At 42.0% G+C, this 14,085-nt stretch overlaps 1 protein-coding gene across 3 annotated transcripts in view; it reads left to right on the top strand.

Annotated features, from left to right (window-relative positions):
• The window catches only part of ppt2b (palmitoyl-protein thioesterase 2b), a 34,713-nt gene extending 21,427 nt beyond the window's left edge, over positions 1-13,286 (top strand). For 2 of the 3 annotated variants that reach the window (XM_048520249.2, XM_048520248.2), the window contains 2 exons: positions 445-499; positions 9,543-13,286. In XM_048520249.2, coding sequence (XP_048376206.1) covers positions 445-499; positions 9,543-9,686 — 199 coding nt within the window. In that variant the 3' untranslated portion in view covers positions 9,687-13,286. The other variant, XM_048520250.2, reaches the window with a different exon arrangement.
• The last annotated feature ends 799 nt before the right edge of the window (positions 13,287-14,085 follow it).

Raw genomic sequence — 14,085 nt, 5'->3', positions numbered from 1 at the left:
GTCTCCCCATACGTTCGCAAACGGGCGGATACTGACACAGACACTCACATACATGCACAGAAACAGACATGTGCACTCTCTCTCTCTCTCTCTCTCTCTCTCGCGCGCTTTCACTCTCTATCTATCTCTTACATACGCCGTCTTTTTCAGTCTCTCTCACAATTTTTCATTCTGTCCTTCGCACATGCACGCACACTTTTCTGTCTCTTTCTCACACATTGTCTCACATGCAACATTTTATTTTCCTTTGTCTGTCTGTCTCATGTATATACAGACTCTCTTTCACATTTACAGGCTCACATATACATACACTCAGTCTCTCTGTCGCACTCTCTCTGCACAGGCACACTCAAATGTCGTGCTAGTGGAACCTTCCCTTCCCCACTTTCTGTTATTAGATGAATGTTTTATGTTAATTAGTGCTCCTTTCTGTTTCTCTTTCAGTCAGTTTGGATTTTACGATGAGCACGAGACGGTGATAGATATGAGACAACAGCTGGTGAGTTGTTGAGTGCTCACAGCAGTAAGTCATAAAGCAGGGTTTGAGGGAAGTGATGGGAGAGGGTGACGGCCACAGGCTGGGACCTGAGGCAGGCAATAGTGGGTGGGTGAGTGTCACCACAGGCCAGGGTCTGAGGGAGGCAGTGGGGGGAATTTTGAGGGGGCACTACAGGCTAGGGTCTGAGGGAATTGATAGGGAGGGTGAGTGTCACCACAGGCTGCAGCCTGAGGGAGGCGACTGGTGGGGGGAGGTGAGGCGCACAACAGGCTGGGGCCTGAGGGAGGTGATGCAGGTTCCCAAACATCACCATCAGGATCATAGGGTCTTGTCCACTTTCTTCCATAGAATGTGTGGGCCGTGGGAAACTTGGTCACTTTCTCCAAGTTTCAGTCCCTCTCAGCTATTTTGCTGTAAGCAGTTACATTTCATCTTTAAACAGATCTTCTATATTTCTTCATTGTCCCATTAACACTGCTTTGTCTTCCTCCATTTTGATATTCCTTGCCTTAGTATTTATTCCAAAAGCTGTTTCCTTGGCAACAGCTCTTCCTGGTGGCCATTTCTGGTTACTTCTGTGTCCCTGGTTTCTGTATAACTGTCCGCTGCTTCCTGCATTTTCCATTTCACTTGTGATTTACACCATCTAACATATTTTGTTTTTGGTATATTGACATGGAGAAACATGTTTATCACTGTGTGAATGGTTAATGTTGGGAACACAATGTCTGTCTCAGAAGGAGTGAGGTGAAGGTAGGTCCAGTTGTAACATTGAACACAAGATCAGATTTGTATCTGAAAAGCATCCGTGTACAGGGTCTCCCACAGAAAGCACAGGAATGGCATTCAGTGAATTGCTCATGTGGAAATCTGATACGGACATGATGGGCTGAATGGACTCCTGTGATTCTGTTATACATTTGTCATACACCTTGGTTGCTTCTGATTAGAAGGACATGCTGTATCCTTGATCGCTGTTCTATGTATCTGGGCGTGAGAAGATCCACCTGGTCGAATAATTAGAGTCACTGAACCTTGCAATGAATCCCTTTCCTCCTGTCCACCAAATACAAGGCACAAGTCAGGAATGTGATGGAACACTCCCCACTTCCATGGAAGGGTACAGCTCCAACAACACTCAGGAACCTGAACACAAACCATCTTCATCATTAACTCCTTCCATCATTGCGCAGATCGAAGCGGTGTGCGTCATCTGTCAGAATATCCAGGAGTTGGCTCGATTTCCCCTCCTGAAATCTCCCGGGAAGATCCACTCTCTGGGATTGGGAAAGAGGGGACCAATCAGAGAAAGCTGCCTGTTAGGTTCAATGGAAGAGGATTAAGTGCTGCTCCTCCAATCAAAGGCAGCATCTCTCCTGTATTTGCTTCTGATAGGGCCAGGAGCAAACCCTGGGAACTAAGTGGCTTGTGATTGGAGGAGCAGTGAGCAAGGTCAGTGTTCATTTTCCCAGGAACTGGGGTCCTTAGCAGGATGGGGAATGAGACAGAATGGAGAAGGGGAACCTTTTTGCTGGATTTGGTTTCTGAGATGGATGTTAGCCAAAGCAAGGCAGGGGTGGAGGGAGAAGAACGAGACAACAAATGGCTTAACCCAATCAACAAAGGAATATTCAGCTAAATGGATTCCAAGAAAATTTAAAATCAGCACTGAGATATTTAATTTCCTACAAATCAATATGGAACATCTTGTTGAGGGCTGTGTAAATTCAGAGGCCACTCTCCTTAGAAAGGTGTGGTTGATTCTTATGCATTAAACCCTGCCAATTGTTAAATATAAATCCGAGATTGAGATCCAGGTGCAGTAAACCAGGTTGTAAACCAGCTAGTTAAAATGTTCCAGCTTTATATTTGTGTCTTATAGGAGCTGTGTCCTCGCCGGTCTGGTGGCGGTGTGTTTTGTTCAGCTGATGGTTTTTGTTTGTGAAAATAATAATCACTTATTTAAAATAAAGTTTTTTTTTAGCTTATAATGTTATCTTGTGCCAATTTAAATGCCGTAGTTTCTAGCAAGTTAATGCTTTCTATGTGTTTAGATTAATGGGGTTTTTTTAATATTGAGGATATTGATGAATGATTATAATTCTGCTTGTGAGTCCAAATATGTCAACACCTTACGGAAAATAATGTTAGTGTGAGACAGCATTATCTATTAAATGGGTTAGAGTGAAAACGTTACTCCAGAGAAAATCTCATGAGCATTGAAAAAGATATTATTTTGGCCTCGGGTGTTTGATCCATCTGCAAAATGTCATACAGTGAATCACCACAGCTGCTGAGTCAGTGCTTCGTCCTTCTAAACAGTAGATTGGCAAGGGCAGCAGATGTAGGGAACACCCCCACCGACTTCAGTATCACTTGGTCAAGATCCTGGAACTCCCTTTAATGGCACTTTGTGTCTCCCTCTGCTAAGTGTACTGCAGCGATTCATGCAGGCAGCTCAGCAACACTTCCTTCGGAGTGGTCGGAATGGACAATAAATGTAATTTTAGCCACGTTCCCCAAGAAAGATTATTCTTTTAAAAACATATGAAATGAAAGTAAAATTAGACAGTGCAACATCGCCCCTGCCTGTGGTTGTGTAGGCAGAAAATTAGGTTTTCGCAGCCAGTGCAGCAGCCCCACCTAATGGCTTCTGATAGTACTGCACAAATATGTTTCCTTGTTTAAACTTTGTTAGTTCACTCGGTGCGACAGCTCAACTTGTCAGTAAAACTAAAGCAACAAGCTTTCTGCAGATTTATTCTTAATCTAGCAGTTTCTAAGAATATTTTATATGTTTTTGTGGGAACAAGAGGAACTCATTCATAACACAAGACCTAGGAGCAGGAGTAGGCCATCCGGCCCCTCGAGCCTGCCCCGCCATTTAATAAGATCACGGCTGATCTTTGAGACTCAGCTCCACTTACCCGCCCACTCACCATAACTTTTAATTCCTGTACTGTTCAAACATTTATCTAGCCTTGCCTTAATAACATTCAGCGAGGTAGCTTCAGCCGCTTCACTGGGCAGGGAATTCCACAGATTCACAACCCTTTGGGTGAAGAAGTTCCTCCTGACCTCAGTCCTACATTCTCTTTATTTTGAGGCGATGTCCCTCTAGTCCTAGTTTCACCTGCTAGCAGAGACAACCTCCCTGCCTCCACCTTTATTTATTCCCTTCATAATCTTGTATGTTTCTGTAAGATCTCCCCTCAATCTTCTGAATTCCAATGAGTATAATCCCAGTCTATTGAGTCTCTCCTCATAATCCAACCCTCTCAACTCTGAAATCAACTGAATGAATCTCCTCTGCAGCCCCTCCAGTGCTAGTACGTCTCTGCTCAAGTAAGGAGACCAAAACTGCACACAGTACTCCAGGTGTGGCCTCACCAGGACCCTATACAGCTGCAGCATAGCCTCCCTGTTTTTAAACTCCATTCCTCCAGCAATGGCAGACAAAATTCCATTTGCCTTTTTAATTACCTGCTACACCTGCAATTCTACTTCTAGCGATTCATGCACATGGACACACAAGTCCCTCTGCACAGCAGCGTGCTGCAATTTTTTAACCATTTAAAACAACACAGTGCATTTTCCTGGTATTCCTACCAAAATGGATGACCTCACACTTATCAACATTGTAATCCATCTGCCAGACCTTTGCCCACTCACTTAAATTATCCATATCCCGCTGCAGACTTTGTGTCTTCTGCACACTTTGCTCTACCACTCACTTTAGTGTTATCTGCAAATTTTGACACACCACACTTAGTCCCCAACTCCAAATCATCTCTGTAAATTGTAAACAATTGAGATCCCAACACTGATCCCTGAGGCACACCACTAGTCATTGACTGCCAACCAGAAAAACACCCATTTACCCCTACTCTTTGCTTTCTACTGGTCAAGTAATCCCCTATCCATGCCAATACATTACCTGTAATACTGTGCAACTTTATCTTATGTGGCACCTTGTGAAATGCCTTCTGGAAATCCAGATACACCACATCCACAGCAATAAAAACAAAGTTTCTGGAAAAGCTCAGCAGGTCTGGCAGCGTCTGTGAAGGAGAAAACAGAGTTAACGTTTTGGGTCCGGTGACCCTTCCTCAGAACCGTTTGGTGACACTTCCTCAGAACGGTTCTGGGGAAGTGTCACCAGACCCAAAATGTTAACTCTGTTTTCTCCTTCACAGATGCTGCCAGACCTGCTGAGCTTTTTCGGAAACTTTGTTTTTGTCCCTCATTTACAGCATCCGAAGTTCTTTTGGTTTTCATTTAGTATTCACCACATCCACAGGTTCCCCATTGTCCACCATGCAAGTAATGTCCTCAAAGAATTCCACCAAATTAGTTAAACGTGACCTACCCTTCATGAACCCATGCTGGGTGTTCCCAATGGGACAATTTACATCCAGATGTCTTGCTATTTCTTCCTTAATGATAGATTCTAGCATTTTCCCCAATACCGAAGTTAAGCTAACTGGCCTGTAGTTAATAAAATGTGAGGCTGGATGAACACAGCAGGCCAAATGCTGTGTTCATCCAGCCTCACATTTTATTATCTTGGAATCTCCAGCATCTGCAGTTCCCATTATCTCTGGCCTGTAGTTACCTGCTTTTTGCCTACTTCCTTTTTTAAACAGTGGCATTACATTGGCTGTTTTCATCTGTGGGAACCACCCCAGAATCCAGTGAACTTTGGTAAATAATCTTTTTTAAACAGTGGCATTACATTGGCTGTTTTCATCTGTGGGAACCACCCCAGAATCCAGTGAATTTTGGTAAATAATTACTAGTGTGTTTACTATTTTCCCCATCACCACCTTTTAGTTCCCTGGGATGCATTTCATCAGGGCCAGGACACTTGTCTACCTTTAGCCCCGTTAGTTTGCCCACGCTGCCTCCTTAGTGATAATGATCGTTTCTAGGTCCTCACCTGCTATAACCTTCTTGCCCATTCAGGGCCTAGATTTTGTTTTGTCTCTGTTGGAAGAGTCGACTTCTTTTAATGCAATAGCTCTGGTTATGACTTCACCAACAATCATTAGTCTACTGAATTACTTTGTGAAAATGTTTATTAAAATCGGCGACGATGAACAATTTTTAATCCTATTTTACATGGAGCAAAACTGCCACCTCGTGGCTGAAATTGAAGTTGCACAAATTTATACATGTCCTGCATGACTGGATTTGGACAGCTGATGTACCGTGATTTCTCCCCAAATATTTTGCTCATCATTAACACCCTATTTCTATTGACTGTTTTCCTAATTTCCAGGAGAGCCTCTAGCGTGGGAGATGCAATATTTCTGCCCTTTTCACCATCCAAGTTCTCTTCAATGAAACTGATTTGTTTTGCTTCTTTCAAGTTCGTATATTGAAGTAATGTAGTCTGAATGCACATTGCCAAATGCGGAACTCGTGTTTTCAGCAAGCCAACATGATCCTGAGCCTGGTCTATGAACTCTACCTTTAATAAAAACAAAATGCTGGAGAAATCCAGGTCTGGCAATATTTATGGAAAGAAAAAGACTTAAATGTTTCAGAACACGACTTCTCTTTGGTTTCTCCAGCACTTTTTATTTCCATTATTTTACATTTAGATTTCCATTATCTTTGTTCTCATCCCACATTTCCTGTTTTTGACCACCTATCATTTTGCAAGGAAGATGAACAAAAGATCAATGGACAGTACCTCTGTTTGATGAGGCACTTTGCCATCTTCCAGACTGGGTACCAAGTTCAGCAATTTTAAATAATAAGTGCTGTCCCGATTTTTTTTTTGCCAGTGCCATTCATGTATCTGTGCTTCATATTTACAATTCTTATACGTGCATCCTTTGTTTCTCTGCGTGACTCATTACGATCTTGTTTTGTCCTCCATAATCAACTTCTTGGCTACTTTATCGCGTCTATCCTATTCTACACCTTTCATTGTGATCTTCTCCCTTCCTCCCAGTCACCCAGACCTTCCCTTTGCGCAATCTTAAAATCTGCTACATCCTAACAACCGTGCAGTTCTGACAGTAGGCCACAGACTGGAAACGCTTACTTTTCTTTCTCCTTCCCCACCCACGCCCCGTGGATGCTGCTTGACCTGCTTAGTATTTGCAGCTTTTTCTGATTTTTATTTCGGATGCCCAGTATCTGCAAAATTTTAATTTTGCAGCAGAGCCATCTGTTAGCTATGATCCCTCTTCAATGAAACTTGGCCGCAGTACCGTTTGCTGCCAGCCGGTGGCGATTCTGTACCACGTATAACATTGTTGTTCAGAAATTTCAGCGCTTCCTGTTGTCCGTAGTACCGCTCACGACCAGGAGGTGGTGATATCGTGATCAGAGATAATGGGAACTCCAGATGCTGGAGAATTCCAAGATAATAAAATGTGAGGCTGGATGAACACAGCAGGCCAAGCAGCATCTCAGGAGCACAAAAGATATGGCACAGATTTTTCTTCGTGGGCTCAAACTGTGGTAATGGAACGGGGCCTACTGGAACTATTCCAGTGGAAGTGGAGAGAAGGAGGCTGCCAGAGTACAGTTGTAAGTTTTTTTTAAAAAGACAAAGGTATGGGTATTTCACTTTTCTCTCAGAGCAGGGTCTGGAGCAGTTTCTTCCCGAAATGGCGGTGCAGGCCAGGTCTTTGAATTTCTTCAAGGCAGAGGTTAGATTTTTGATCGATAACTAGGTCAAGGGTCATGGGAAGCGGAATTGAGTCAGAAACAGATAAGCCATGATCATAATCAAATGACAGAACAGGATCAAAAGGGCTGAATGACTTACTCCTGTTCCTAAGACTCCTGACCCCATGCGACTAATAGGTTAAAGTTTGGACAGAATGGTCTTTAACAAATCTTTGAAAACTTTTTGCAGAAGAATAATAGGGACATAAGGTTGTGGAGCTGCCTCCATGATCTACCTTTACCCGTAACTTGCTCATCCGCTTTCTGTCGTATTCCAACATTATCCTAAACCATGCATCTGGTGCCTGAGGAACACTGAGCCCAGACAGTTCCACGCTTCCAGCACCTCTCTGACAAACGCAACCCCTCCCCCCACCCACCCACCACTACATCTGCAAAGCTGTTTGTCCAACACACTAATGGACAATCCAAAACTTTCACCTGCTAAACAGCAAAAATAATCCAAATCATTGATGCCTGGACTTAAAGGGATAAATTCTGAGAAATGTGGGCCTCATTTCTCTGGAATTTAGAAGGTTATGGGTGATCTGATCAAAGTTTTCAGGATATTAATAGGAAGCACCAGGTTGGATAGAGAGATACTGTTTCCATTGGTTGAGGATCCTAGAATTAAGGGGCATAGCCTGAGAAACAGGGCTAGACCGTTCAGGAGAGATGTTAGGATGCACTTCTACACACAAAGGGTGGTGGAGGTTTGGAACTCTTTTCCACAAACAGCAGAGGATGCCAAATCAATTGTTAATTTTAAATCTGAGGAGTTTTTTTTGAAATTGAGCAACAGTATTAAATGATATGGACCAAAGGCAGGTACGTGGAGACAGGCTACTGATCAGCCATGATCTCATTGAATGGTAGAGCAGACTTGAGGGGTTGAATGGCCTCCTCCTGTTCCTATGGCCTTTGGTTACTGTCACAAACGTCATTCCCTCACTGGTGAACCCAAATCTGCTCCCTATTCTCAGGTGGTTTTTGCAGCCATCGTGTCCTATTAACCCCACTGAGTTTCAGACCAGACATTGTCACCATCACCAAAATCACTGACTTCATCACAGCCACATCACCTGACTTTATCTTGCCCATCAACCGAAACCCTTACCAATTTCTTTCCTCCCTGGGACTCAGTAATTCCTTCTGATGACAAGCCTAAGCTCTGTAATTCCTTTTTATCCTCTTGAACTTTCCTTCCATTATGTCCCATTTGATCATCTATCTTATAATTTGCTTCAGGGTCAAGTGTTTGAACACATTCCTGTAAGGTTTTTGGAATGTTTTACTTTGTGAACGTTGCTATGTAACTGCAACTAGTCATCATCATGGCTCCCCTCCCTCCATAAACATCAGCTTATCCAAACTGTGCTGTCTGTAGCTGACCTTGCATCACGCGCAGTTCACCCAACACCCCTGTGCTCACTAACTTGCATTGAATCTAGATTCCCAAGTATGTTGAACTGAAACTCGAAATTCCATGCTCTTGCTTCCACCCAATTCTAAACAGTTCCAGCCTTAGAACCTTCTAGATGTTACCCTTCCAATTCTGGTCTGCTCCCTGTTCCCAGTTTTCATTGCTCTATGCCTTCACCAGCTGGGTATAAACCTCTGGGATGATCTCCCTCCATTCCTCTGACAGTTTAACCCTCTTCATCCTTTTCAGTGCACTTTAAAATCCACGTCTTTGACCAAAGCTTTGCTCACCTGCCCTAATATGGCCAGCAATTATCATTGTGATCCTGTGAAGACATTTCCTGCACAAAATTACTGTCTGCACAATTTTACTGCAATGAGAGAATGATTCTCCCAGGAATACAAGGCAAGTGATCACTGGATCATAGAAGAGAACATTAACATTTCTGTTTAAATACCTGGTTTGCCTGGTTCCTTCCTCATTCCCTGGTCTCACTGTGATTCCAGAGCCCATCCTGTGAGCCATAACCTGAAGTCTGGTCTTTGGGACTATATTTGGTATGCACAGTGTGGTGTAATTAATTCCTGTGTTTAAGCATTTTTCTCTCTCTTTGTCCTCAAAGGGGAAACAGCTTAAGACCAGTGACTGTTATTGGTGGAACTTGAATGTTTATCTTTCCTCTGTCTTTTCTGTTCCTTTTGTTTCTGAAGACCTTGACCCACGTTGAGCTAGTTACTGGCTGCTGGGCAAGTATTCCAGAGGCAAAGTAGTCTCCAATGTTTGGTCTACATCATGGGGTTCAATCACGTAGTGTGTGGGGAGAATCACAGCCCCATAGACTGAAAAACCAATGTTCAGGCCAGAGTAAAGTTGTGTGGCAGTTGAAATTGAAGTAAAATAAATAAAATAAAGCACGTGTTCTCTTTTATCCAGGTTTACATCAAGGACACATTTGGCTTAAAAAGTCTGGATGCCCAGGGAGCCATTCATACTTTTACAGTGAACAATGTGCATCACACCAAATGGCACTCCAACCGCACTGTATTCGACAATTATATTGTCAAATGGCTCACGTAAAGGATGATTAAGTGGGATACCCATGCTGTGAAGGACAGGCGAACTGTGAACTCAGAATGTGCAACAATCAAATTGAACCTTGGAAAGATGGGTACTGTGCAGGGGGTAGGGCAAGCTCCCCAGATCTGTAAGGTTTCGTGAGGACGCCCTCTGTTTAAATGCATTGACAATCAACTGTGGCAGCTGCTATGAGAGGACTGAATGTCACCTCAGTGGGTGACTGGGGCAGAGGCGAGGAAAGGGGCTTTTAGACGTGAAGGGTGGGTGGGGAAATGAGGGGAAGAACCACCGATATTGAAATCCAATCCAAGAAGGAAGACACCCCTCACTGAGAATCAGCAACAAGGTTAAAGATTTAATTTTTGCTGCTTTGTACTTTAGTCTTGCATCTTCCTCAATGAAAGAGTAAGGAACCTGCATCAATGCTGCTTTCTAAAATGAGTGTTATGCTGAATCAATACAAGCGATTTTTCAAATTGTTTTTAAACATGAGAATAACACTCAATGACTACCTCTAGTATTCTGCCCATTAGATGCTCACTAAATGGAGCGGGAAAAGGAACAGAGGTAAATGGATCATTTTGAGCTATTCCTGACTTGTGTAAAGCCTGTATCTAAACACAAAGGATGGAAATTAGGCTGTGATTTAATTTGTAGTATGCCTCATCGTTTAGCATAAATCTCCACCCTCCTATTGCCTTCCCGAATACCTCCTGAACAGGTTAATAATCCCACCCATGGTGGGGTTGTTGTCATGGAATTTACTCATTTACTCATTAGACGTGACCCTATTTGATTTCCCTTCCTTGGTAAAGTTCACTGACCAGTCTGGCCTGATTTGGCTCTGTTCAGAGTTCACCTCTCCTTTAGTGATTGGACATCTAATCATTTAAAGGGAAGTGTAATTTTTCTTTAAGGAAAGAAAAATGTTTTCTATATCTGAACTTTTAAAGTCCTATTTCAAATGAATAATTTTGAATGAATGGAGGGCTTTTAAGGGTCAGTAATTTAAAGTTTTTGTCTTTTATATAAAAATTGTGAAAGGATATTAAAACAGGTATATGGTTGGTTCTTAATACTTATTGAATGCCTCGTGAGTATGAGGATGCCCAATGTTGGCGAAGGGAGTAAAATGAATTGTACAGAAGGGAAGGTATGGCTGGGGTTGGTGTGAGTTGCTTATTCTGATAGCACTGCTTTTTCCCAGGAGGGGGTGCTTTTGTACCAGCGGAGACTGGCAATGTGCCGCTAATTTACTGTTCATGAGTGGTATTTCAGGAAGTTGTCTCCATTCCCACCCATCACTTTAATTATACTGAAGTGTTAATTGGGGACAATCTGCCTGTTCTAAGTTTAAAAAAAAGTTTAATTTTGTTCTAAAGTCTTTACAACTTGTAAACCCTGTTGACTCAAACTCTTGTTACGTTTTGGTTTATGTTTGGTTGTGCGAGTTATTGCCACATATTCTATATTTCCACCCATTGACTGTGCTTTCACTGTTGGGTTCTGCTCAGAATGAGCTGTCTTTAATCATCCCCTCAGATGGCCTTGTGGTCTCGCTGAGGGAATCAGAAGCGGTGGGTAGGAGTAGTTGCAATACCTCAAGGGAATGAGTTCATCAAAGGTGATGGAGAAATTTTGGAGCAAAAGACTGCAGCAATGTAATGGAGGGAATATACAGCATTAATGTAAAGAATTTCTTTCCTAGCTTTTCCGTCAATGTTAAAGCCTATGTTTTAAGCCAGTGTGAGCATTGTCATTGGAAAGAGAAATTGAAGGGACTTGGTGATCAGAAAGAAACAGAAAATGCTGGGGATACAACTGCAGAACCGTCTGTGTCTGAAAATCTTTCACGAGGAATAGATTAAAGTAAGGTGTTAGTTTTTTCAGACAGTTATATTTTTATTCCTAATCATCAAAGTAAGTGTTCAATAATAAGTTTTATGAAACTCCGAGTATAAAAACACTAAATATGTGTTTGGTTTTGACTAAGAGAGTGCAAGGACACATTTACAAAGCTTCAGACTTTTTTGCAACATTGCATTTGATTGACTTTTTCTTTTAACTTCTTAAAGTCCAGCTTTCACTGGAATTGCGCCAGTATCCTGGGTCTCTGGGAATTCTCCTGAGCACCACCATCAATAGGAATATCTGATGAAAGGTAATCAAACTGAAGCATTGACTGTTTTTCTCTTCTGTTTCAAACACTGCCCAACCTGCTGAGTGTTTCCTGCATTTTCTCATTTTTATTACAAACTTAACTCCTCAATGTTGTATTTACATAGGAACAGGAGTGGGCCCTTCAGCCCTTCAAGCCTATGCCACATTGTTTAGTGAGCTTGTAGCTGATCTGCCATTCAGTCTTCTTTAATCTGATGAGCGCTCAAGTAGTGATAGACTTTCCGGACATTTTACGGTCTATCTTGGTTAATTTAGCTACATGATCGACAGTCCTAAGTTGGGATATTATCCAGTTTGCAATCCTGTTGAACTTATCAGTTCACTGTCTTCACAGTACCTTTTAACCTATTTATTTTAAAGTGCCAGTGTCACTTTGTTAATAGTGTATTGAGGCTTTTGATGGGTGTGCATTCATTCAATGCTAACCCTCAGTATCATTATGGATCATTAATCTGTTTACAGATAGACATGGCTTTGTGTTTGACAAAAGTTAATTCATGTGAAAACGTGAACAACAAATTTACTTCCCAACACACTGACACCTACACAATGCGGACAGTAATTTAGTTTGCAAAAATTAAATTTCTGCGAGTTTGCCAGGGTGGGCAGCTTCTCTCATATAACTTGATTCACCATGTGCTTGCTCTGGGTAAAATCAGACATTGGTGCTCCTATCGACCTCAACCTGAGAGCAGCCATTGGAAATGGAAGTACAGCTGAACCCCAGCAGGCTGAGCTGTCACTGAACTCTGCTGTTAATCTGCTTGTTAGGTTTCTGTTATACCACTTTCTGTAAAACTCTTGGGAATACTCAATATTTCCGTCCCCTTCCCAGAGAAGTTAAGAAAAACAATACCTTCCCACAGAACTTGATAAATAATTTACGGTTATGAAGCTGCCCTGTGTAATTGACAGTCAATATTTAACAACATCAGTCTGTTCCCCATGCAGTCCTTTGTAAAAGAATAGAATGAAGGTTGAGCTATCCATGGTGACAGCTGACTGCAAGGAAGCAAATTGCCCCTTTTCATGTTGATTTTTAGGGATGCAATGCACCTCAAATCTAGGGAGGTTGGCTTTGATAATTCCATGGTGTTTTGAATGAATTGGTACCCGTGGTGGCCGATGGTGACCTGGTAGGATAATGTAGGTGGGGAGGTTGGTATTATCGCAGTGAGGGGGTCACTGGGACAGTTGCTGGCTGTGTAATTCTGCTCGATGCTAGTGCCAGCTGCCACACCTGAATAAAACTGAGGGATGTCAACATTGAACCAGAATCAACAACATGTGCTAATTATCAACAAGTCGTGCTTTCCCTTAGTTTGCTGGGCCTTGGTTCCACATTTATCATATTGTTTGTAATTTATTCGAATGTTGCCTCATCCTTCTACTGTCTAATAAAAGTATTTTAAAGAAGAATGTGTGATTAATTCAAATCTTCCTCATTTCAGTGAGAACAACAACTGTGTTTCAGGTTGTGTCTCACTCCCTGGCTGAGAGAATGAGTAGTGTACTTGTCAGGAGCCTCTGGAGCTGTGCTTAGCACCTCTTGTAACTGACATGGTCTGTCTCACTGGTTAGACTGTTATTTCACCATTGTATGTGTCCCAGGACTAATTTCTTTTTGTCATGTACCACATTTCTCAAGTAAGCTGCTAGAAATCATGGAGCATAGGATAAGGCCATTCAGCCCATTCAGACTGTGCTAGCTTTTTCAAATAGAGGTTGAATTGCCCTAATCTTCTGTTATAGTCTAACACTTTCTTTCTTTCTTGCTTTCTTGCTTTCTTTTGTTCTTTCTTTCTTCAAGTATTAATTTTATTCCCTTTATGCTATCATGTTTCTAATGAGAGGAGCTAGTAATAAACTCTTAGTTGTCCATGAACCATACCTGTACTGTCAACGTTTTATTTAATCACTGAAGTGGTTAATTTCTCACTTATTGAGAATGCAGTAGACTTTTGCCAGGTTTTATGAATAAACTGAAATATAATTTGTTTAGTATGGGCAAATATTTTCTTACAATAAATGACAAAACTGGTTAACTAAACTAAAAATTTGGAATTAAACTTATTCCCTTAATCACAAGCACGTGCAGCCACATGACAGACAGGGTCGTATCACATTATGATGACTTCTTTTTTAATGCAAATGGGAAATCCTCAGTGAGTTAAATGTCCAAACTTAAAGGATAAAACAAAATGGAGGTTTCTCATGG

This window comes from Stegostoma tigrinum, chromosome 34 (genome assembly GCF_030684315.1).
Source record: "Stegostoma tigrinum isolate sSteTig4 chromosome 34, sSteTig4.hap1, whole genome shotgun sequence".
NCBI classification, from domain to species: domain Eukaryota; kingdom Metazoa; phylum Chordata; class Chondrichthyes; order Orectolobiformes; family Stegostomatidae; genus Stegostoma; species Stegostoma tigrinum.
The sequence above is the reverse complement of the archived record's forward strand: the minus strand, read 5'-3'. Positions and strand labels throughout refer to the sequence as shown.